The 26,155-nt window shown below is 40.8% G+C and overlaps 1 protein-coding gene across 7 annotated transcripts in view; it reads right to left on the minus strand.

The window, feature by feature from the left end:
* Positions 1–6,760: 6,760 nt before the first annotated feature.
* Positions 6,761–26,155, minus strand: part of atp2b2 (ATPase plasma membrane Ca2+ transporting 2) — a gene marked incomplete at its 5' end in the record, with an annotated part of 65,511 nt that continues 46,116 nt past the window's right edge. For 5 of the 7 annotated variants that reach the window (XM_083970995.1, XM_083970994.1, XM_083970992.1 and 2 more), the window contains 11 exons: positions 6,761–7,125; positions 11,867–12,049; positions 12,202–12,309; positions 12,438–12,649; positions 12,739–12,952; positions 13,968–14,159; positions 14,912–15,018; positions 15,261–15,348; positions 15,487–15,666; positions 20,316–20,550; positions 21,819–22,060. In XM_083970995.1, the coding sequence (XP_083827121.1) occupies positions 6,814–7,125; positions 11,867–12,049; positions 12,202–12,309; positions 12,438–12,649; positions 12,739–12,952; positions 13,968–14,159; positions 14,912–15,018; positions 15,261–15,348; positions 15,487–15,666; positions 20,316–20,550; positions 21,819–22,060 (2,073 nt within the window). In that variant the 3' untranslated portion in view covers positions 6,761–6,813. Of the gene's footprint in view, positions 7,126–9,779; positions 9,873–11,866; positions 12,050–12,201; positions 12,310–12,437; positions 12,650–12,738; positions 12,953–13,967; positions 14,160–14,911; positions 15,019–15,260; positions 15,349–15,486; positions 15,667–20,315; positions 20,551–21,818; positions 22,061–26,155 lie in introns of all 7 variants that reach the window. The other 2 variants (XM_083970993.1, XM_083970989.1) reach the window with 1 other exon arrangement.

Genomic DNA, 26,155 nt, shown 5'->3' on the forward strand with positions numbered 1-26,155 from the left:
CAATTACATTACATACACACATTTGCTACTAAGCATTAGCACAAGCCTATTTCCTCATGTCTAGTGGAGCGGTGTCTTTTTTCGGTGCCCACGCTTTGAGATTTGTCTTAACTTTCCCACTCCTCTCTCAGCACTGAAAAATTCAACAGGAACACACCAAAATCTCTTGACACTCCAGCTAACTCACTGAACATTGTGTCAACAATTGTCATGGGGATTGTTTCAGTGCCACTGAGAACTAAAGAACACCATGTACTGCAGAGTAACCAGATGTGCTACTGCTACTGATGAAATTTACTTGCTCATGATGTAAGCGCCACAAACGCAATCCCATTCAAAAGTGGAAACCTCACACATAAATATTTCAAATCAAACCAATATGTTTTTTATGGCTTGAGTGGCACAACCATTGACACAGTACATTATTTAATCAGGTTCCCAGACCGCATCATAAAACTTGCCCATATTTGGGTCAGATGCTTGTTGTCCTCTGGCCCACGCTACACCTGGTTCCACAGCCTGACGATGGCCCATTTACAGCATCACTGTAAGATGCTGCTCCCACATCTGGATCAATTCTGGCACACACACCATTCACCATGCTTCTTACTCAGCTAGTTACTGCCTTGCCAAATATAACCAAACGCAAGGACAGTAACAGAGTAACTGGGAGTTGAATAGTAATAGGACAGTCAGTTATCTCCATACAGGGCAGTCACCTGAAACAAATGTAAATCTAGACATAGATTATTTTACAATAAAGATGTGAAGTGTCAACTGTTCTCAAATCTATGTGAGTAAATCTACTTTTGCTCATTTTTGTTTGACTATTTGTACTGTATGCTTATTGATATTCTTGACAAATTCAGATTTGTGAAGTGATATTCGCTGCCAGTTGCAGCCCAGACAGAAGAATGGTCACTTTTCTATCTGGGTTGCTACTGGCATCAGGTATCATGATTAATACCTAACAGAGACTAATAAACCACCACAATTATTGAACCTTTGTTCAACATGTGCTGATGCAACTGGCACAAGAGTGAAAAAAGACACAAAAGAGTTAGTATACAGTATACTCTAAGTATGCAGAACTTTCACAGAAAACATGTCATTACATTGAGACCTTTATTCTTGAAAATACTCGTTCCATCAGTGTAGGGAGCACTACACAACTTTTGATACTGTAGTGAACAACATTAATGTTAAAACTAATCAACTCCTGGACACTATGACTGATGATGAAATTAAATTAAATTAATAAACAGACAAATGAGCTGACAGTTAGAGGATTACCTGCTCCACTGCCTCTTCTTTGTACCACTCAAATGAATATTAAGTTGTCTGAGTGTTTTACACTTCAAACATGTTAAAAATGACCGTTGTCCTTAAATAAAAGAACACTGATGCTGAGGAGACACTTTTCATGGATCTGAACAGGGACACATGGGTGAATTCATTTATCTTTTGTGAAACACTGCCCTCCAGTGGACTTCAACATTTAGCTTGAACTTCCTCTAAAGCCTTTCTGTTATATAACAAACCCCTTCTAAAACCATCCATCCATCGTCTATACCGCTTATCCATGCAGGGTCGCGTTGGGGGGTTGGAGACAATCCCTACTGCCACAGGGCGAGGGGTGGGCTACCTGGAAAGGTCACCAGTCAGGAGGACACTGGTGTTTCTGTAGAGAGAACCCAGGCAGGAACAGGGAGAAAATACAAGCTCCACCCAGAGACCCAGGCCTGAGAGATGAACCCAGAACCTTCCTGCTTGGAGGGGAGGGTGCAAAACCACTGTGCCTCCCCCTCTTATGCCTTACTGATGTCTAAAGGACTAAACTGACAGATTAACAAAATCAAAACAGCTGCACTGTATTCAGCACCAGTGCAGCAGAGCTTGTGGTCATTTTTGGAACATGCAGTCATATTAATATGCTCATCATATTTGTGTTCTTTTGAACAATGCTCATCATACCCGTGGAAAACTCATACAGGTGGACATCGTCCTGTTTTAGAAGATAACTGCAGTATGTCGGCTGTGTGATATTCTCCCCAGTCCCACCAAAGGAGGAAGTCTGTGATTTCAAGTCATGGAAACATTGAGTAGGACAGACAAGTGTGGAGTGATCAGCTTCAGGACTGTCCTTCAACTGACCTTCACTATGATCACTACTGTGTAGAGATGTGCAGCTTGCTACTGGAAATAGGTGAGAAGAACGGTTTGGCCAAACCCATCAGATCAGACTGCTGTTGTATGGGCTGCTGCTAGACAACTGAGGGAATGTGAAATGACTGTTCCTGAAAAAAAAAGAGCTGCTCTAAAAAGAAGGACAAAACAACCAACAACAACAACAAAAACTACACAAAGAATAAAAGTAAAAAAAAAAAAAGACATACAGTATATATTTATATTTATATATCTCTCCCTCTCTGTGTTGATCCATGGACTGTTTCTAAAAGTTTGACATTTTCAGTTTAGAATGAAATTGCATCCAAAACATTAGATGGATTTGATCAAATGTTTCTCAGGATGAGCTGTACTTACTGTGGTAATCCCTGAACTTTTTTCCTCTAGTGCCATCACCTTAATCACATGTGCCCCCCAAATTGTAGCATGCTGACATGGTAAACTGCTGATGAACATCGTGAACATTACAACATTATCAGCTACTCTGTGTGTTTGCTGCACAGCAGCACTGTACAGAGCCGGCTGGAATTTAATTTAAATTTAAAATGCTTCTTCCTTTTTCAGCTTTTTTTTTTATGTCTGCAGTGCAGGCCAGAGAAGAACGTGGGCCAAGCAGCCTCGTCTGAACCTGGGGTATTGCAATTACTGTCATCAGTTTAAAACCCTTGACCAGCAGGATACCACAATATTAAAGTTGTGTTACATCAAGGCCTTATTATGATTATATTTTCATAACCAGTGAAAGCCCGACATGTTTGCTGTGAGCAGAAGCTTTTGAAACAGATCAGTAAAAATGGAAAAACAAGCCGAGTCGGAGTGGATGGTGAGGTACAACGAATCAGAACAGGACATGTGACACGGGGCCAGGACACACCATGCTGGGTCATGCTGCTCTGGGAGATTTATTTAGTGATTTTTCATTTTTTTGTTTTTATTATGTTTTTCACTTGCGCTCCTGTCAGGAGTGTGGTAAATGGGACAGTCAAGCAGCAAGAGTCACAGTTCATCATTATCATCATCATCATCATCATTATCATCATCAGCATCATCATCATCATCACCACTGTCACCACCATTATTATTATCATCCGCCTCATGGTATAATAATAATTTTCATCATCATTTAACTTTTTCCTCAAGCTAGAAAATAATTTACATCACATTGTTTTTACTGACTTTTGAGACCATAAACATTCCAGCAACACACTCAGGATTAAGGGTGGGTAACAATCAGAAAAGCATGACTTTTTGCATAGTATTAAATGAACAAAGACATTGAGTTCTTTATTTACAATTATTGTATAGATAAAAAAAATATCATAAAAACAAGATGAACACTTAAATCACTTACCCATAAATGGAATGCCAAAAAGTTATCTGTTGGCATTTCTCTTTTTCTTTGTTCCACAAACTGCATGCTGCTAAATACAGTACATCGAGGCAGGTGAGAGTATATTGCAAGAAGTATCATTGATATCATCATTATCATTATCATCATCAGCATCATCATCATCATAGTCATCATCATCGTCATCATCATCATCATCATCGGTGTCATCAACATAATTATTGGTTGTTACAACAGGTGTTATCATTTGGATGTAATCACGATGTTTGAGGTTTCTGACAGGAGCAGTGATTGATTACATACAGCCAAACAGCTGTGTCGGCAGTATGACTTCGTTGTGGTGCATGATGGGAGACGTAGTCAGGAAGAGTTCCTGTTTTTCACACCAGTCTGCGTGGAGTTTCTGTCCTCAGCGGACTCATTGCTGTATTTACAAAGATTATTTTTAAACTCCACGTCTTTGCGTCCTCTTAAAGCTGAATGTCCTCCTGGATGTAAAAGTGGTTTGAGAATGTTGTCGGCTTTAAGTCTTTTTTTCTTTTTTTTTTTCTCTTTTTTTTAAATTGAAAATGCTGTTGTTGCTGTTGTGATGTTTTTGTTTTGTTTATTGTTTTTAATTTTTTACAGACAAATAAACAAATAAATTGTCAAGTTAAAACATCGGGAAAAAAAAAACAAAATAAATCAGCAGCTTCTAAGCAGAATATCAGAATCCAGACTGTTCTTTTTTTTTCAACTCAAATAAGACAGATTCATAATTCAAATGGTCCATGTTACGTTTTCAACACGCCTGAGCTGACTGGTAAAGCTTGTGCACCCTCTCCAGATGGATGGATTGAGTGGGAAATGACAGAGGAGGAGGATATAAAAAAGAAAAAAAAAGATAGAACTGCTCAGATAAATGATTGTACATACTGTAATAGTGTATAGGATTTTTTAAAGTAGAAAATTATCAATTTTCTCAAGTTGCATAATGAGCCTATCACGTCATGCTTGCCAATGACTTCGGTTAGTAATAGAAATAACAATAGTACAGGCTAGTTAAGTGGCCTTGTCCTTCTGAGTGCAATAAGACTGGGTAAATGTGCCTTCTGTATTTAACTTCTCTCTGGTAATGTCTGATTGGTCAAAGCACAATAAATAGTTCACAACTAGTGAGTACAGTTGAGATGCTAGAGTACTGTATATTCTGTGACGGCAGGAAGACAAGCTTGGTTAAAACACACAAAAGCACATCTAGAAGTACACCACGGAAGTTTTCATTCATAACCAGATAGTGCAGAAAAGGATCATTTTTTTTTATATATAGAAAAAGAGTCAAAGCAACATTCCATTTTGTTGTATTTCTTTTTTTTTTTGTCAGTTTTCCATTTTTTCAGATGTTAAAAATGCCAACAGCTTTTGCATGTGTCTCTCTGCTAGAGGAAAAGAAACTCTTTTTTTAAACCAAAATAAATCAAAATTAAATAAAAAATAAACAGCACAATATATTCCAAATTTTAACAAAAAAAAAAGAAAAGAAAAAAAAAGTCTGATTTCCGTGCGGTACAGATAAGCCAAATATAACTTTGTAAGTTTCTAATATGACTCGATTGCAGCCATTTGATGGTCACACGTATTTTTAAAACACCAAGTCCTTCGAACAAGCAGGTTTATCTAGTAGACAGTTCACTGTAAAGGTCCTGACATCAGCCATTGGCTCGAGCGCTGAGCTCAGGCCAGCGCTGAAGCACAGAAAAAAAAACAAAAAAAAAAACAGAAACACAATAAAAAAAGAGAGGAAGTAGAGAAAAAAAGATTTAAATATTCCCCCTCTGTCACGAAAAGGAGGCCTCCGTTTAGAAAAACCAAAGGCAAGCCACTCCAAATTGATCCCAACAATCATATAGAGTAATACTAAGATTCCACATTTACTATGTATCCCACCATATTTTGGTTTCTTTTTGTTTGTTCATCTTCTAAAAATATCTACAATATTTGACAAGATAGCAGGCAAATTCCAGCAAATGGTTTTTCAGTAATAACACACCAACACAGCTCTGGACCTTCTGAGTTTCAGCTTCGCCTCCCTCTCTCTAGAAACCAGGAAGTTTATCTCTACGAGGTTGTAAACAAATTACATTCTCTTTAAGACATAAATAAGTCAAAGTATTTTGAGCCATTGAAGCAGGAACAAGGCAACATGCCAACAAACAAAGATAAACTCTCTCTAAATATATTTATATGAATTTATATTTATAGAATATATCCCATAAATGCTATCATCATCAACATTACTTTGTGTTCCTCTTTTCTGACAGGTGCAAAACTACTGTGCAAGTTGAGCCCTGCCACCTCGTTAACACATTTCCGTTTATGGATGAAATAAATTTTTACAGTCGGGTACATGTTCATGCCACACAGAGGAAGGAACTTTGCAGGCCAGGAACTCAGAGAAGCTGTCTTTAAATTAGTAGTTCAGCGCGAGGCCTAGCCCATCAGAACGAAAGAACTCCAATAAAATTAAAACCCTTTTAAATAAAACTTGGGTAATGTACATTCATGCAGGAGCAACAATAATAACAATAATAATCAGAATCAGAATCAGAATAATAACAATGTTTTTCAGTTGATTTTAAACTATCATCAGTATTGACAATGTTATTGTTGAGGAGAGGGAGTGTAAGGGGAGTTTCAGAGTCTGTCCTGTTTTGCAATTTCTACCCCTCAGCAGTGTCTGTCTCCTTATCGTCCTCCTCCCGGTGCCACTGAAGACACAGTTTATACATATGTGCAGTCAGCAGCACGCTCAGACAGTACATGCTAACACACACACACATATAGTCATACACACCACCGCTGCCGCCACCATACACATACAACCATAAAAGCAGGATGGCTGTGTAGGATTTGTGGCTTTGTTTTGCGCTTTTTTGATTGTATGTAAGTTTGTTTTTCTTTTCACCTTGCAGTATTACTTTAGATTTTCTCCATCTGGATAGGAGCGGGGGAGCTTTAAGAGCTCAAGGTTAAGGGGGCAGAGACGGACATGTTGCCACAGGACCTGTCCTGTGTAGGTGGGAAATTGGTGTTTTGGCGGGGAGTGGGAGTGGGGGGAGTAGGGGAGTAGGGGAGTAGGGGGGGCTGGAGGAGAGGAATTCAGCTGGACTGGGTGAAATTTTGGGGTGGACAAGGTGTAAGGTTGCAGTTAAAGGTCCGGAGGGAATCGGAGGAGGCACACCCAGATTGCAAGGAAAGGAGCTTAGAGGTTTAGAGCTGAGGTGAGGTGAGGATCAGGGTTAGAGGCTGGTCTCCAAGCTGTGCAGAGGGCTGGCGGGGCCGGAGGAAGCGGCTGATTTACTGGTGTCGATGGTGAGATTAATGCCACTGTCGATGGCGTTGTTGTTCTTGTTGGGGGACGAGGGCTGGCTGGAGTACTTCCCCCTCCTCCGGGCAGACTCTTCATCCGTGTCGTCGATGAGGGGGATGTTGGGCGTGGAGTCTTCTATCCTAAACTCGGGGTGTGTCATGAAGTTGTGGATGGATGATCTGGAGTCTGGTTTTTCCAGGCCTTCATAGAGGGAACTACGGAATGCATTCACAACGCGGATCTGTCGTGAGAAGGGAGGAAAAACAAAACAAAAAACAATGAGAGAAGAGGTCAGAGATGAAATGGAAGGGTTGGAGAGACCCTCGGGATGAGAGAAAGGAGGGACGTGGAGGAGAGGAGAGGAGGGGGGCGAAGAGGGAACAAGGGAACAAGGGAGCAAGGGAACATCTTAGTGGAGAAGGAGGAGAACGTGAAGGAGCAGCAAGAGAGAAGGCAACTGCAGTCAGTGTTCTGCCTTTCACAAGGTAACTACAGTTCACAAGTCACTCAGTTTCAGCGTGCAAGGAAAACCGTGAGGAAAACAATCGTAAAAATAAATAAAAAATACAACCAAATCATACATTTCAAGAAAAACAAATACCAAAGCAACACAAACGCTCGTTGTAAGTATACGCTTTAGTCCAATGTGCTGTATACCTAGAAACAAGCCACGTTAATAAATGGAATGCTCACAGAAAAAATTAAAGGAGAATATCACATGCAAGTTTGAAGAAATCTGGTGGACGAGGTCAGTAAGAAGGAAGGAGGTTAGATCTGAGAGATCCAATCAGGTGGTTTAAAAAACCTTCTGCAGGTACCAGAGCACGGTCTGGTACATAATCCACACAGACTCTGAATGGGTCACACAAACACACACGTATAGCACAGGGTGGGTAAAGCATGGCTCCAAACAGGGCGATGGAGAGAGTCAAGTCTGCATGAGGAGGCTGGTTCAACACAAGCATCGCAGTGTGTGAAACTCACAACAAAACAACACATTCAAAAAATAAAAATAAAGTGTCATTTAGACAACAAACTAACACAGCATGTTAAGATATAATGAATACAGGGAGTAAAAAAAACAAGAGGTGAACACAAATCACATGCACCAAGACAACAGGGTGGTGAGGGTAGTGGACACCAGCACACAGACTGCTGACACAAAACACATGAGAGTGAATGGTGAAAATTATAATTTCACTATCAGAGGTCTGACGGTCAAAGCATGTTCTCAACTCCATGCACGTCTAAGTAAACACTCAAGTATAGCCCCCAAACATCTACGTGAATCTTATCTGAGGTTAAACAATCGTCTTTGTGTCCTTTGTCTGCTTGAGCAGCGTCATCATCAACGTGTTGAGGAATCATATGAAGCTTTAAAAGATTTGATTTGATGTATTTTCATCAGTGCTCTGGAGGACACAGATGATTCATAAGGGATATCATGTCATTGTGGTTGCATTGATAATGTTCACAAAATCATCTCTACAGGACTATTCTATAGAAATCCCATCGTATTTGTTGTTACTCTGCAGTTCTAGGATTCGCTATAACCACTAAATAATATGTTATGCACCCCAGTGTTTTATTATTGAAATACAATACATTACCAGAGCAGAAAAGCCTCAAAGCTATGTGAATAGTGTAAATACTCTAACTGTGGCAACGTGGGGTATAAGGAGACAGAACAGCAAAAAAGAAATAATAAGAGGAGCCTGCCTGGATGAGTGCAGGTGACAGGATGTCTGACAGGTAACACTGATGGTGGTGTCAGAACAGGGTGGGGGAGGGGGGAGTTGGATTTAAGTCGCTGGTTGGTGCTGCAGAGGATCTATGTATGTCTGTAACTATGGCAACATGACAGTCGACTACACTGACAGTATGGAGCGACAAGACGGGATGAATTATTGGTGCGGTGCTGCTGCGTGGAGTTTCTCCAGTCCCCTCCATTCCTCTGCCCAACACACACTAAGCAGTGATTTTCAGTAATTAAACTGAGACAGAAAAGTGTGTGTGTATGTGTTATAGAGAGAGAGACAGAGAGAGAGAGAAGAGGACAAGAGAGTGTGTCCCCATGTGGATATTTGAGTTCCCTATTTCACTTGTTTGCAAGTTGCAATTTTGTAAAGATGTCACGTCTCCACATCGTGCAGCATCACTGATGTGTTTTCATCATGGCAGGTGAAGTGTCAGCAGCAGAATACATCAATTAGCTTCAGGTCAATTCAGTGTGGTATGCCTCGTCAGAAGCAAACCCACGGGAGAAAATACGACAACAGTGCAACTTATACTTGAATGTTTACCCAGTCCCTTGGTGAGTTGGTGGAAATTAGTTTGTATTAATGTCCGTCAATACATAAAAATGGGAGGACTGAGAGATGGGATGATGGATGGGGGAGGATGAGCAGAGGGAGACAAACTCACAACCTGAAATGTCACGCCGTGGGTATCACCCTTAGTCCTGCGCTCCTAGCACTCTGGGGAAACAAACACACATTCACCAATGAGAGGACAGTACACCCAAGCATGGGACGAGATATCAAGATGAATTTGAAATCCAGTATGAACAGCAAAAAGACAGAAGAGAGAGAGAGAGAGGAAATGAAAAAAGCAGAGAGCAAGAAAGAAAAAAAAAAAGACAAATCTTCAGAGATGCCAACCTCAAATGGTCACAGCGATTGGGTTTAAGAATAATAAAGCAGAAAATGTGTGAAGAAAAATTTACATTTTCTTCCCGACAGGTTGGCACCTCTGAAGCAAAGAGAGAAGAGAAGCAGACTGACAGAGTTCTGACTCACGGCCAGTAGTGGGAGGAGCAGTAGCAGCAGTAGTGCTTGTAGGAGAGGAAAGGGCATTGGACAAGGACACGTGACTAGGACTAGAAACATTGGTTACATCCTGGGTCTGGCTGGTGGTGGATGATTGGCGTCTCAGAGCCCCCGCCCCCTGAAAGGAGGTGCCACTCTTGAAGGTGTTGACTACGTCAATCTGTGGGAGGAGAGCAGGACAGGAGAGGACAAATGGCTGCTCAGAGTGACACAGACCAAATGGCAACACAGGTTGACTGGCTGGGCGCGATGGGGAGGGACAGCTCGCGGTCAGAGTGTAGCATCCCCTTAATCCGAATGGTAAATTTAACTGGAAAGCTCAGTTCACCCAAATTAAAAAAAGAAAGAAATAAAAGAAAAGAAATAAAGAAAGAAAAATCTATTAATTCTACTGCTGCTGAGGTTTGTATTTCTGCACCAACCTTGATTCAATTTAAAACCTTTCATTTCTGACAATGTATTGATGTGAAACCAAAACGCTGTACATACTGAACTGAACAATACTTAAAAAAAAGAAATAGTCAAAATTATCTACGAGACCATAAGCCGCTTGAGGTAGATGAGAAAATTAGCTTTTTGGCAATTTGGGTGATATGAAACTTTAAAGAGTGGCTAGATGATGTGTGATTTCATACTATACAGATGCAGCCATTTATAGCATTGAGAGTCTATTGTTCTGTGGCATCTCCTATGACTTTGCCTCAGGAATTAAAGGAAAACTACAGTTTATTCCATTTTATTTGTGGTTCTTTCCACTGGTCTTATGAAATCTTTCCAGCCTCCAGGCCTTTCTCCTCTGGCTGAACCACAGTGGTTCAGACAAATCAATGAGAAGCTGGTTGTAATTGTTTTATAGCTGTTGAAAATGTTAGCACAGATGCTGCTACCCTGTAGCAGATGATAATACTGTATACTAAGATTTCTTTTTTCACTTTTGTGCACCGTGGCCTTATCTACAGCACACTCTCAAGATCAACACACGCCCTGGGCAATTTAAGACGACCTCTGTGAGCAAATGTTTTCCCTCAGTGTGCTCCTCTACTGAATCTAAATTCTATGTAACAACAAAAGCATCACTGCAGTCGAGGGAAACCTCAATGATTTTCAAGGCTTAAATAAATAAATGAGAAATAAATGAGACGGACAGATGGTTCATGCAATCACCTGCCAAGTATTTTCTGAAAGCGCCTGCCCTTTTCCAAACAGTTTCCAAAGAGGCCTTCCCAGATGGTTCTGGGTTACAAACCATCTGGTATGTCAGGTTATAGGAGAACTGGAAGTGCACAGCTACAGCAAGTGTAGTGAGTCAAAGTTGAACCAGGGAGATGGCCTTTAACTTGTGATGGATATTCACCATGCAGTTTGTGATGTAGCTTTACAGTTTGTCCTTTTCCGCTCTACATAGAATCTAAATAACCTTAGGTGTCCAAATCTCAGCAACATTTGATTAAGCTGAGGTGGTGAGGTGAAATAAAATGTAGTTTTACTTCAATACAGTAGGAAAACTGTTTCTCTTCTCTCTTAACCTTGATTGGCTGCTTCTGTAGGACACGGGTCAACAGTACCGTGTCGTGGGATAGCTCCACCCTGGACCACCAGTGAGATGAGATCGTTGAACACACAGGCAAAACTCTCTTGAATATCACAGTGAATGGTCTGCACAGTTTGTCACACTACAAGTAACATCGGTGACTATTTCCAGTTGGATTTCACTCAGAGGTTTGACGGCCGATCGTCCACAGGTCCGAGCTGGTGCTCACATCGAGTCCGACGAGAGAGAGAGCGGCGTCTTCGTGCACCTGAATGAGTTCTCTTGAAAGAAATAACTTGACTAACATGTACAACATTTAACGCAACCTAGCATTTCTGCTTGGGGGGGGGGGGGGGGGGGGGTAAGGTAACTTCTGTTGTGGTGCAACTTCCTACAGGAAACTGATTATATGACAAAGACAAACAGTGAAACAGCAGATGCATTTTAAAAAAACATCACATAAACTTGTTGGTGTAAAATGTTTCTTAAATAAAATCATACGTTTGATCACAGTAGTGTACTGATACCAGCGTCTTTTTAATCCGTATTCAAAGCAGCAAAATCTTTCCTCCAAATGACACGGACAACTGCATCATGGGAATTGAACCTTGTTGTGTCCTCACCTGAGTCTGAATACGGTTGAGTCCTCTGAACCACAGTATCTGTCCTCTCCTCAGCTCCCTCTCCGCGTGGTCGATCTCCTCATTGTCCTCGTTAACATCCTCTTCTGGTAACTCGTCTTTCTGACTCAGCTGGCCAGCCCTCCGCAGGAAGCGCAGCCTGCTATTGGGTACACTGGCTATGACCTGGCCCACAGAGAAGACACAGCATTGGGTCAAATGGAAAGGTGGGAGGCGGCTTACAGTGGAGATGTAGAATAAAACGCTATGAACTAGAAGAAAAACAAGAAAATACATGCAGTGGGAGAAAATCTAAAGCAGATGAGTTTGCATGTTACCTGCCCCCAGACGAGTTCTCCCAGCCCGAGGAAAACACACCACATCCATTTCTCCAGGTCCAGCGGTTGACAGCTGAATGGCTTCCCCCCGAACTGCACAATCACAATCTATGCAGAACACAGCGCAGATTAAACTCAAACATGATGAAAATATGTAGAGTAGAGAAGATGTTATTCATAGAAAAGTTATCTCTCAGCAGTCTGGATATTAAATTGAACCATTTGCATCAGCTTACCTGCATAGCAAAGGTGCCAAAGACAATAGAGCAGAAGATGGGGTTCCTGAAGATACCATCAAACACGTTCCGCTCACCGTGGATTTTTCGAGCATTTATCTCGTTGAAGAGCTGCATCATGACGAAGGTGTTGAAGATGATGGTGTAGTGCTCGGATGGAGGAGAGTGGAGAGGTGCATCACGGCCGCTGTCAATGTCAAAGATTTTTTCACCTAGAGGAGAGGGAAAGATTTGTTTGAACCAATGTTATGTTGCATCAGTCGGGCGCAGAATCTCTGAGAGCAAAAATGACGGTCCGTACCAGCAAAGAGCAGCGTGAAGATGATAATGAGCTGATAGACTCCGTGTCCGAGGATGTTCTTTGTCATGGTGCTGGAGATGAGAGGCTTGTTCCGGCCGTATGGCTTCCTCTTCAGCAGAGACTCTGTGGGAGGCTCCGTTGCCAAGGCCAGGGATGCAAAAGTATCCATGATCAGGTTTACCCACAACATCTGCACTGCCTTCAGGGGAGAGTCCTGAGGAAATACAAGAGAGATTGCAATAAGAGTCAATCATTTGTGCCATTATTTTGTATGTTCTGCACTGCACAATAGCATTCAGTTAAGGGATGACAATGCAGTTGTGCTAATATAACTCAGTCAGGAGAATGTTTTATTCTGATGCATTAATGTCAAAAATTGTGAAGTTGTTTTGGAAGGCAAGTGAAATCATCCTTTGGCCTCATGGTGAATTTTGCTTTGTAAAAACATGGTCATAGTTACAATTTTCATTACGGCATGTTGAACATGAAAGCAATGACTCTCCTGTGCTGTTCATTTAAGCTCTATCGTGCATTTCATGATTTGGTGCTCTTTTTCCCTGTTCTTTCTAGTTTATTTTGTCAATTTTTAAAAAAAAATATTATCATATCAGATCATATCACTTTTATCTTTCATATTTCAACAATCTTAATATTGTTCTTACCTGCCCAGGGAGTACAGGTGAAAATTAGCTACAACTTGGCTCAAGGCATCTTCTCTTGTCTCAGGAGATTCATGTTTTTGTGCATTGTCCCTGTTTTAAATAAATAAAATTCCTATCCTAACAGCTCAGGTGGAAATTTGAATGGTCTGTTGTTGAGAAAACTAGTGAGGAAAAAATGCTCACAGCTTCAGACGGCACAACTAAACTAGGGAGGGATTTGTTGAAATGGCACAATAACATCAGAATACACGATGGCCTTTTCACTGTGACCGTACTGTGTGACTCAGAGCGTTCCTGAAAAGAGCAACTGTTAGTTATGTAAATTTGTTTTTCTTTTACGAATACATTTACATTTAGTTTTACTAATATTTATTAATGCTGTTTTGTTCACCCCTAGCAAAGATTTTACTAGGGCAGTGTCCAATATTAAATCTTAGTCGATATCTATATTCCATTGTATTTTTCTTGTAGTTGCTCTGTATTTACATACAGGAATATGGTGTTGCATAACTGTTAATGTTAAATCTGTTCATCTAGAGTTCATACTGTACACCCCCACGCTCTGACCTGTGTGATGCAGGCGCCGGTGAACGCCACTATGACAGCCACAACGTTGACAGTGAGCTGGAACTGAAGGAACTTGGAGATGCTGTCGTAGACGTTGCGGCCCCACATGACCGCCTTGACGATGCTGCTGAAGTTATCATCAGTCAGAATGATATCTGATGCCTCCTTGGCCACATCTGTACCGGCGATGCCCTGGAAGAGTGCAGATACGGAGCAGTCAGGAGGGAAACCAGGCTGTGTTACGTAACTATGGTAATTCTATGCTCGCTTATTATACATTGCACCTTGGTGCGTTATTCCTCAACATACCACACGAAGGAAAGAAGGAAATCTGACTCAATGAACTAACAGCACTCGGGTTGGTTTTGATGATACTGTACAAGGCTAATTAAGCAGTCAAGTGTGTGTTGATGTGTAAAACATGGAGCAGTGGCCCAGGAAATTTCAAGAAACAGATACAGTATTATGATTTGTGTTTACAAAGACAATAAACACAGAACTATGATTTGATATTGATGTGATGCTCAGTGTTTTTACTGTCACTATATCTATTTAACAAACAGCTGTGACTAGAGAGGACACACCTATCAGAAGAGAATCCAAATAGATGTACTGAGGAGCAGAGGGATGGTTTGTGAAAGACAGCAGAGACAGAGAACGCAACAACCAAACAGCTAACACACACGAAGCTGTGATTTACATAAAGAACAGAATCTGCTGTCTGCAAAGTGTGAGGAGTCTATGCTGCAGGGAGAGTGTAGAAGCTGGGTTATCCACTAGGGGGAGCATGTAGCCTGCACAGCCTGAGGCAGAGTGGCTGTGATGGAGCCCTAAATACTGCAGAGGTGAAGGAGACATCTGCAGATATTGTCTCGTACGACGGAAAGGGAGACAGAGAAAGACATATGAGGGGGGGAAAAAATAAAAAAAGAGCCGATTCTCACCATGGCAAAGCCAACATCAGCTTTCTTCAGAGCTGGTCCATCGTTGGTCCCGTCTCCTGTCACAGCCACCACCTGCCTCTGATCTGTCATAGTGCTGTCAATAATTCCTGTCAAGCACACATACACATGCAGCAGTCCATGTGGGTTTATTATAGCATTGGGGAAGAAGACAGGCAACATAACTCCATGTGAACTCTGAGTACAGGGACAACAGGCGTGACATCACAATAAACTGATTCGAGGTTTATTTAGTAAAATGCACGTTTTGGTACAATGATGAATATCCTCAAACAATTTGAGTTTAATTTACAACAGTGACTCTGAATTTGAAAGAGTGCGGCTGATTTACCTTTGACGAGTGTGTGTTTGTCAGTCGGGGAGGATCTGGCCAGAACTCGGAGTTTAGGCCAAACCTTGTCAATACGTTCCTGCTCCACCTGGACACGCACACATACAGACGCACAGACAGACATGGAAATACACAGGACATGTGGTTGTGGTTTAGGCGTTTTCTTTCTCTTTTCTAGTCTCAAGTCTCTCCTCCTCTCAGCCTGACAGTGGTTACAGTACAGTACCTCTCCTTTCTCGTTGCGGATCCTCCTGTTGAACTCTTTGCCGTCGATGCAGATGAAGTCCTCTCCGGGGTGGATGATCCCACACTTGATGGCGATGGCCCTCGCTGTGTTAATGTTGTCTCCCGTCACCATGCGCACTGTGATGCCCGCACGCTGGCACCTTACGATGGCATCAGGCACCTAACATGTGATTACAAGAACACGTGCTTTGGTTTTTTTTTTTTTTTTTTTACCAACTGTGAGCAGTGGAAACAACTGACACTGTAGCATCTTTTAAATTGATATGACACACACCATCTCAACATTATCTCCACTTGAGGTTTAGGCCAGCTGATGAATTCACATTCAGTTTTTGGTTGCAGTTAACTATTTTGGTTAATATGGGTCATTTAAGCTGCTAAATGCATCAATGCTAACTAGTGAGAGTGAACCCAAAAAGCACAGGCAGTTAAACAATCACTTTTTGCAGCACAAAGAAGAACTGCAGACTCGACAACTGTCTTCATCAGTTAGGGCAAGTTTCCCATAAAATTAGTTACAAACATGTATCATAGTTAGTTGCATTAAAAACATACTGATAGCAACAGTTATAGCTGCTTTTCCCCGTAGTCTCGCAGATTAACAGGGAGGTATTACTGCATGGAGATTGATCTGTGGTAGAACAAGTGAGCAAAGCCAGAGTATGAATTCAGAAACATGTCTTCTTCCTGACAAAGGTCAGTGTGGGCGAGCTCTGCTCTCCAAACCCACACATAAACAAATGTGTGCACATACAGTCACAGAAACTCACATCTACTGGCCTGCACTTTCTCTGACACACACACACCACACACTCAGAGGCAGGAATATGCATACTTTCCACTTCACACTCGCAGACACTTGGGCATATTGCACATACACAGGGGAGCATGTGTGTACTCATAAACACACGCAAACAAACAGTATTACATAGATTGGAAGACTAAACGAATCCACCACCGCAGTGTGTGCGCATGCTGAAATTGTACAATAAACTACCAAATCAAGCTGCTCACGCATGTAAACATGAAGCGTTCGACTCGTTTAAAGGATTATGAAAGTGTGCAGTGGGTGAGGGCAGGTCGTTAATGAGCTGGAGGTCAAACCAGCAGAAACATATAATTTCGTCCGACTTGTAATTTTATCACAATTAGTTATCAGTGTCTTTAAAGTTTGCTTGCATTAGCTAGAAGCAAGGATGCAGCTGTAAAACCCCTGCAAATATGTAGTTCAGACAGAGCTGCATCTATTTATTTATAATTGTGTCAGAGTAAAAAGAAAGAACATGGACATAATGGACACATCTGATTTGCCTAATATAGTTATAAAAGAAATTAAATCCTGCCTGTAATTTCCCAGCAATCTCCAAATAAGGCAAAGGTCAAGTAGGTTTAACTAGACAACGATGTTATTCATGAATATAAAAGGTGTTTAATCATCGGTGCTTGGTGCTGAGCTGATAATGTGTGAAAATATTTGTACAACAACGCAAAAGCACAAAAAGAAATTAATTCATCTGTGGTAATTTCAAAATAATATCATCTGACAAGGTAAATAAGTTCTCACAGTAAATAATGAAACAGGTTTGTGTGATGTTCTGCCTTCTCTGATCGCGCTGATTCATTTTTCTCAAGATACTGTACCAGCTTCCACTCTGCCTCACTGTCTGTTTAACTCTCCTTTCTTTTGGATTCCCAAAGCTCTTGTTGACTGGTCATCAAAAAGAGGAGGTGGAGAGAAGAGGAGGAGAGGAGAGGAGGAGAGCGAACGCTTATTAAAAATACAGCCTGGCCCCGACAGAGGTGGAGGGTAAGAGGCTAGTAGGTGAGACTGAAAAACAAGCCTCTTGTGTCCCTAATGTGGATCTGGTTACACTCTCACTTTTCCTCCGTTTCTCTCCTTACCCGTCTTCCTCCTCCTGCTCTCGTTGTGCCTCTGACATGAACCTGATTTTCAATCTCTTTATCTTTATATCTCGTTCCCTTTCTCAGTCTCTCTCTCTCTCTCTCTCTCTCTCTCTCTCTCTCTCTCTCTCTCTCTGTCTTCTCTCCTTGTTCTTTCTATTTCACTCCTGTCTCCTCCGGTCTCTCTGGGGGCAACCCCACAGAGCAGCCGGTTATTAAAAGAGCATTGCATTCTGCAGGAAGAAATTAGAGACTAATAAACAAACCAAAAACATGTTTATCACTCTGTGTGACCTTTTTAGCAGAGGGGAGAGTCATCTAATTTCCAATATTAGCCAGTCTTATAAAGAAGCCGGGAAAGATATTATTGGAGAGCAGCTGCAGTGTTCGGCGCACAGCTTTTCTCTATTGGTTATTGGAAATGTCAGATGTTACAGTAAATGAGTCCTTTTGTGGAAATAAAAGGGAAATTCTGCAACCTTCCAGAATCTGCATAAACCACATTTATTGCAACGTGCAATAGTTGGTTCTTATTTTCTTGTTATTTTAGAATAACTCTAGAGTTGGTTCTTAAAAATATGGCAACCTGAAATAACACTGTGATACATCATTTTATTCTCTTTAACTTGTCGGGTTGTTTAGAAGATGTTTGCTCGTTTTGAGGATGACAGCGTCGCTTTTTCTGCTTCTTCCCTCCGTACGTCTTTTTTTTTTTTCTTCATCTACCTCGGTTCTGATGCTTACATAACTCGGCTCCAGACGCAAAAGACAGAGAAGGCATAGTGAGTGAGAGAAAGGAGTGTGAAGAGAAAGGCAAAAGAAAAGGAGCCATCAGAAAGGTGAAATTCAAAATATGGCAAGAGAGAGGTAGAGGAGAAAATATGATGGGTGAACTTGTTAGAGAGTGAGGAGGGGGGTGTGGAAAAAAAAGATGAAAGGAGGAAGTTGAATAATGCAGCAGTGAGTTTCCTGCTTCCCTATACCTGCGCTGTGGCTGTCAAGTGAGGTCAGTTTTCCTACTGTACTCAGATGCTTCTTTCCACCAAGTTCTCTCTCCCAATTATAGCCTCTTTTCTTTGAAGTGAAATTGATCATCGAAAATGTGTGGCACTGAAAAAATAATTTGTTGACGAATAACTTATGCAAATGCAAAAGACACAGAAGTGAGACATTCAGCTCCGAGTGTTATTTGGCTTGTGTGTGTGTGGAGTTTTGACTCAATGAGCCAATCCTGAAATAAATGTGAGAAGTTCCAATTGCAGAAACTGGAATAATGAAAACCCTATCTATAAAATACAGGATATACAATAATCTGTAACACTGTAACCTGTATGTTGATCAAATCCAATATCAGTATGGTAACTGAGCAGTGCACAATCGGCCAGAAATCTCTAGCAGGTTCAAGCTGATTGGCCCGGTCTTGAGTGTGCGTTTCATGAATCAATAATCATTTAGTGAGCCACTCATCAGTGAAGCAATTGATCATGCAAACACCCTAATGTCAGGCCTCTCAAATGACACATGATCCCTCCCTGTCCTCTCGTTGTTCAGGCTGCTACTGTGACCAGGTCCCCGCTGCTTTGTTCACCATCTGCCTCCACAGCCACACCATTAGACCATGTCTTGATCAAGACAGACATATTGTATTATATTTATTCTAAAGCACATAAACAGAATAAACTAACAACGTGCCAACTCTAAATCGGCACATAAATAAATAAACATGATTTTATAGGTGTTATTCCAGGATCTCAGCTTTCTAGGAAGACCTGATCTAACCTGCTCAACTGAATATTAGCAAATCCAGAAAAAATAGTAGTTGGCAACATGGCAGCTTAATAACAGTTAACATCAGTCAAACTACCATATTTAGTATATGCACAACACAGTTTGGCAAGAAAGTCTGCAAACACTTATTTAATTAAAAATAACAAAAAAAACATATTTGTAGTTTTGTTCCAGCCTGAGGCCATTTCTGAACTTAACTTATCAATATAAACATTTCACCCACGCCATAAATTAATATACTGTCTATCTATTTCTACTGAATTAGAGGGGGCATCTTTATACACTGCTCAAAAAAATAAAGGGAACACTTAAACAACACATTGTAACTCCAAGTATATCTCACCCGTGTGAAATCAACCTGAGATGATAATTTTGATTTACATTGATCATTTTTATGTCATTTTGTTCTCAACACACTCTACTATATATTGAATAACGATTTTAAACTGCAATATTTCATTAATTGAGATCTAAGATGTGTTGTTAAGTGTTCCCTTTATTTTTTTAAGCAGTGTATATACCAGTTTAATACCACAATATTTATACATGTCTCAATATGTCTCCTCTAACAGAGGCCAGATATCCTCTCTGCTAACCACTCTTCCACCATCATTTATTAGCACCCTTGTCGTGCTGATAAGGACACACATACAGTATAGACTGTACAACACGGCACAGTGTTGACATAGGTGTAATTAGATTGTTCTTTGGGTTGGCCATTTTCTTTATACTTCTTTTTCTGCCTACTTTCCGCTATTTCAACAATTCAAATATCAAAACGTGTAGCTTTTTCTGGAAATTATCAGATGTATTCAACTTTTTCATACTATTTATACTTTTTAAAATGTTCAGATTTTTTTTGTCCCATAGGAAATACAGTGAAACAGTCTTCAAACTCCTCAAATCTTGTGCTTCTTTGAACCTCTAAAACTTCAGCATAGTTTCTGCTACAGACTTCATTCGACTTCTAAGCTGTAGACGAACTTAATTTATTCCTCTTTTACTCAGCTTATTTATATCTTAAACAGTTCTATACAACTGGCACGTAAAAGATACTGACAAATAAAAACAATAACGATCGAAGGGACTCGATTTTGCGAGAGTCTGGCGCTCTCCTACCTCTGGCCTGACGGGGTCCTCGATCCCAACGACACAGATGGCTGTGAGGTCACTGAGGATGTTGTTCTCATCGTCCCACAATGGCTCGGGATCGCCGGAGAAGTCACGGTACGCCACGCAGATGGTCCTCAGGCCGTCACACGCCATGGGCTCAATCACCTTCTTCACCATCTCGTCCTTGTCCCGTGGGCGGAACACCCTTGACTCCCCCACCTCGTTCAGAACATGGCTGCACCTGTGGTGAAGAGTGGCGTTGAGTGGTGGGAAATCGAGGTGTTTGCGTGTGTGTCCTGGTGCTCTTCTTTTTTTCTATTACATTTTTTAAATCATGACCCTGATGATCCCAGGCACAAGCCATGAGATATTTACATATGAACTACATCGAATGGATTTCTAAGGGTAAGCTGAATGAACATACAGTACAAATGGGATATTACAGTAAAGGGATAGTTCAACATTTTGGCAAATTGGCCCATTGCCATCAAATACACAATCCAACAACTCCAAAACGCTCTGGTGGACAAGTTGTGACCTGCACATTCACCACGCTATGAGATAATAATGTAATGTTACGAGACAGAGTTGTTTTCGAGGTAAATTCATGCAAAACCGCTGATGCACATTCCTGTCGAGAGCAGTTTTTCTGCAAGCAGTCTCTGCATTTGCCTAGAAAATAACTCTGTCTCGTAACATTCAGTTATTATCTCATATCTCAGAGCGTTTTGGAGTTGTTGAATTGTGTACTGTATTTGATGAGAGAAACCAAGAAATCTCATTAGCCTCCGTAGCGTAGCTCTGAGCAGCTCGCGGCTCTGTTCTGCCATTCTAAAAATAGCTTGCACCGACAATTAAAGGTAACAAACCTACTCCTTAAACTATAGGGGCCAATTTTCCAAAATGTTGAACTATCCCTTTTAACCGTGTGGGACCTGACGTAATCATGTCTGCTCTTAGTCATTTGTGTAAATGCAATTTGGACTCATCGGTTTGTATTCGTGTTTTCATTATAATTTGTATTTTACCTTATGTTCACCCATAAAGAAGGATATATGTACCAGCTTCCTCCGTACTAAATGTTGGATATTAAAGATGTTGGCAGTCTATCAGCATACAAAGCTAATTATGTTACTTTAATGCTTTGATTTTAATGTTGTTCCATCTCTAAAGAGAATTTCTGCCTCCTCCTTAAGTGGGTGAAGGAAGCTTCAGAATTGCCTCTCATGTTTTTTTTTCTCAGAGTTACTCATTTGTTGCTGTAATGTCACAGTAATGTACTGTAAAATGTCACAATTAAGTGACCTTCTAGTGGAAACTCCCACTCTCACTGCTTGGAGAATGTGCAGTAGGTCGTGCCCTCAGATACATTATGCTCTTCAGAATGGAATCGCTGTATATTTGGTGGAAAAATACAGAATGTGATTATATAACTACATATATATGTACAGTATGTGTGTGTGTTGCCATATAATAACGTGTGTGCTATGATCACAAGACCAGACTCACTTTTTGAGGACGATCTCAGAGGCTCCTTTGCTGTACATGCGGAAGCTCCCATCAGGCAGTTTGATGACGGTGCTCATGGACTTCCTGACAGAGTTGAAGGTGTAGACTTTGTAAAGCTTCTCCTCAGGGATCTGGTTTCTTATTGGCTGGTAATCCCGCTTCAGGTCCAAAACCAACCCCAGCAGGCCGCACTCTGTCTTGTTGCCCACCTGCTTTGGCAGACCGCCTTCCTTATCTGGGGGCTGGAGAGAAGCAGAGGAAGAGATTTTTTTTTTCATTTCTCAGTTCTATATTCAGACCAATATTTCCAGTAATAAAGACAAATTTGTGCTTCTTATTGATCTGTGGTTGTTTTATTTCAGACTACATCACCTACAAACATCAACTCACTCAACTTCTTCCTTCTTCTTTTTTTTTTTTTTTTTTACTGAACTTACTGTTGTGCTTTCACATGGAGACTTTTCATGGAGTCTCTCGTTGAGCAAAATCTAGGAACAGACATCACTGTTTGTTCCGTGATCTACTCTATTCAATGATATTCTCTTTTCTTCTGTGCAGTACGACTAATGTAAGGCTTGAAATAGCTGCTAGTGATAATTAACCAGCTAGCAGGTGAAAGGGTTGCTCTGTGTGGGAGGGTAGGAGATGAGATGGATGGAATCAGATTTGGATGTTCTTCTTTCAGGCAAGAGGCTCAATCCTTTCCAATCTATAACTGTGGATTTAAAACTGTGTTTTTCTATGGTTCAGTAAACACCTCAAGATCCATATGATACAACATGACTACATGGATTGTGAACGATAAACACAGCATGTGTGTGTGTGTGTGTGTGTTTTTGTATGGTTTAAAACGGTGTGATTGTTAGTAGTTTGTTTCTTAGGGCCACAACAATTTTCCTCCATTTTGTGATGATTAATTTACTTTGCAGAAAACATATTGCTGATGAATGTAGTCATGACTAATTAACATGTTTACCTCTTAGTAACAGGGAAATATTATATGATGTACTGTAAGAGAAGCAATTCCTGTGTGTGTTTACTGTCAAAATGTTGAGCCTTTTATCATATTGTATGTGTGTGCGATCTGTTCCAATATGTAGACATGACTGTTCAGGTGCCGTAGCTTGTGTGCTCAATTGTGCACACACTTATTATGAGTAAGCGTGCATGTGGTCAGACTCAGCGTTGCCATCGCAACACTGGGCAAAGCACACAGATCTGGGAAAAAGACAGGGTGCTCTCTCTGACACTTGGGAATTCTTGCTCTGTGGTTGTGATTCTCACTCACAACTCTCACTCATCTCAATGTTCTTGAATCTTGCCGCATTTCCCTTTTCATCTTTTTTCTAATCCATATTTATTAGCATTTCCCAAGCCACACTTCATTTACTCAGTATTCCCACACGCCTAGTATCCCACAGAAATACAAGCAATAAGGCGTGCAGCATGACGATCCATCTCTCTCTGAAAATGCACTGTTTTCTGTTTCTCTCAGTGTGACAGAACAAATCTCATTACCATCAATATCCTACAGACACATCCTATCCGCACACACACACACTGACCATTGTAGTGACACTGATGCTCATGAGTCCAGACACATTTGAGAGAGTGCAATCCTTACTGTCATTATTCATAACATGCCTCCTCACATAATCACACATTTCTCGAGCTGATGGTCATTTCAGTCCGATAATAGACGAGTGGGGACATAAAAGATGTTCAGAAATGCTGATCAAGGAAGTAAGTGCTGCGACGTACAGTTCTTTTCATTATTGGTGATTCTGCCAGTTGTTTTCCTGATTTACTCTGATTGCTCAGGAAATGTGACAAAATATGCTGAATAGGATTCCTCAGAGCTCGAGGTAGACCAGTGTTTGTCAACCTTGGGGTTGGGACCCCACATGGGGTCGCCTGGAATTCAAATGGGGTCGCCTGAAATGTCTTGTAATTGATAGAAAAAAAATGAATGATAAAAATGTTATTTTATCTAATTATTATTCTTTTTAAAATTATGATTAAAAACACCACACACAATCTTAAACAACCTTATCTATACTTTCACTTTCTCAAATATAAATAAAATACAAATAAAATGCAGCTATATCTGAACTGACGCATGATTGACATGATTGGATCGCCAGAAATTTGTGATGTCAAAATGGGGTCACGAGCCAAAAAAGGTTGGGAACCACTGAAGTAGATGCTTGAAATTCTCAAGATATTCATTTTTACCAGCATTTATATCAATAATCACAATTCTGGTTTAAATAAATCACTTGATTAGATGTAAAACTGTGTAAGAACAATGACAAGTGAGTGTTACTGTGTGCTCAGTATAATCAAACCAGTGCTGTTTGGTTGTACAACATATTAAATTTGGTCCATTGGAGTTGTTATTAGCTGGCACTCAGGCGACAGCCGGGCTCCCTGGGGTCTTACTGTATGGTACCTACAGTACATTTGACACCTACACTCACAGCTAAAGAACAGCTTGTTTTCAGGTTCACTCGCTGTCGCTAAAATGCACACATGAGCACATGTGAACACACACACACACACACACACACACACACAAAACAACACTGTATGTCAAAAGCACACAGAACATAATGCTTCTGACTTGCCACTAAGCAGACACCTTCAGTCTGTGCTATTTGCCCCCAAAATAGATTGACTGCAGGCTTGCTGTTCTGCTTCTAACAAGCCTCCAACCAAGATTAGATTTAAAAGGATATCTTGACATTTTGACATTTTCAGTTTTACTTTCTTGCTGTTGCTTTATTTTCCCCACTTGGCACTTACTGCCACGTGTTGAGAAAGACTCTGTATTGGCAGCACAGTTAATTACATTAACGGCTTGCTGTAGTTGGTAAGCAAACATTTTCTTCATAATGACTGTTCTTGTCCACCTGCTGCTAACAAGGTTTTGAGAGTGGATGCTAATAAAATGTGTTAATGTTCTTTATTTTGGTGACAGGTGAAAACAAGCTCTGTTCTTTTTCTGTCTTATCTATACTTGTATGTAGAATCCAGTATGTCTGTCTGTTTTAAAAGAAAGATCGCTCTGTGTTTCTTTGCTTGAACTGAGCATCTAAGGATAGACGCTGTTGCCATACAGACATAAAATTTCTTGAGCCTCACTTTGGTTTGTGATTTTAGACTAAATAATGTTAACCTGACTTGACCAATCTTAGATTCTTGCTTATGATCAACTGCAACAAAGTTTAATTTTCATTTTCCTGTTTGGAAGCGTTTGATTCCGTGAGTCTGACATCAAACTGGTAGAAATCTGATCAATCTGTGGAAGTTTGCTTTATAATTATAATCTGTCTTGAGAGCTATCAATGTTTGCTTATTTTGAAACCATAATTTCTTTAGAAACAATGAACAGCAACTCATTCTGTCTCAGACATATTTTACATATCTCCTTAGCTGCAGCTGCATGGTCGTGGGTTTCCAGTTGAGAGGTTTACAGAGAAAGTCATCAGAAATGTCATTAATCATTAAAACCCAATCAGAGTGCTGGCCCATGTCCACCTAGTAATTGGACATATCTGGTTAATGTTCAGCTGTGTGTCTCATAGACACACAGAAGAGCATAAATACTTTATACTGAGTTTGTGGTAAATAACAGAATTAATGCCTTTTCCTAATGACCAATGATTACATCAGGAAGACACGGCCTGTCATTGGCTAATGAGGGGATGGGACAAATGGCCTCATCAGCACTGTTCTCTAAATGTTTGGGAGAAATAGCTCCCGGCAACAGACCAACAACATGCTAAACACGTTAATGTAAATGAGCACCTGAAAACCATACAGGAAGTGTCATTGATTTAAATAAGAATTCTAAACGCACAATGTAGTTAATAATTTATGTTTGCATTACAAAACATTTATTTTGTCTTACTACAGTAAAGCTAACTATCTTACATCTTTCAGTCTCATATTCAGCCTTCAAGCCTTAAAGCAGATATCAGCTTCACGGCCGTTTCGGCTAATGCTGCGTTCAAGGCAGGCTTTTGAAACCGTAAGTTACAGCTTCAAGTCACAACTACGACTTGGTAGCGTTCCAGGCAACCCGTAGCTCGTGTTTTTACCATCCTGTTGTCTGTGAAAGTTCCCTATAACGGCCACTCGTAACTTCCGACCCGTGAACTCGTACCAGATCGAACTGGTATGACTTCACAGGAAGGAAAAACACAAAGTACGAGTTTCTTTGAACGCACCATGAGTTAGCAGCCCCCGCCCTTGTCAGGCATCAATTGGTCCTCGTGCTACGTCACCACATTCACGCTCATCCCTTGGCTGCACACACAGCCCTTCATGCCGTT

The sequence above is a fragment of the Trachurus trachurus genome, assembly GCF_905171665.1.
Source record: "Trachurus trachurus genome assembly, chromosome: 5".
In the NCBI taxonomy this organism is placed as follows: Eukaryota; Metazoa; Chordata; class Actinopteri; order Carangiformes; family Carangidae; genus Trachurus; species Trachurus trachurus.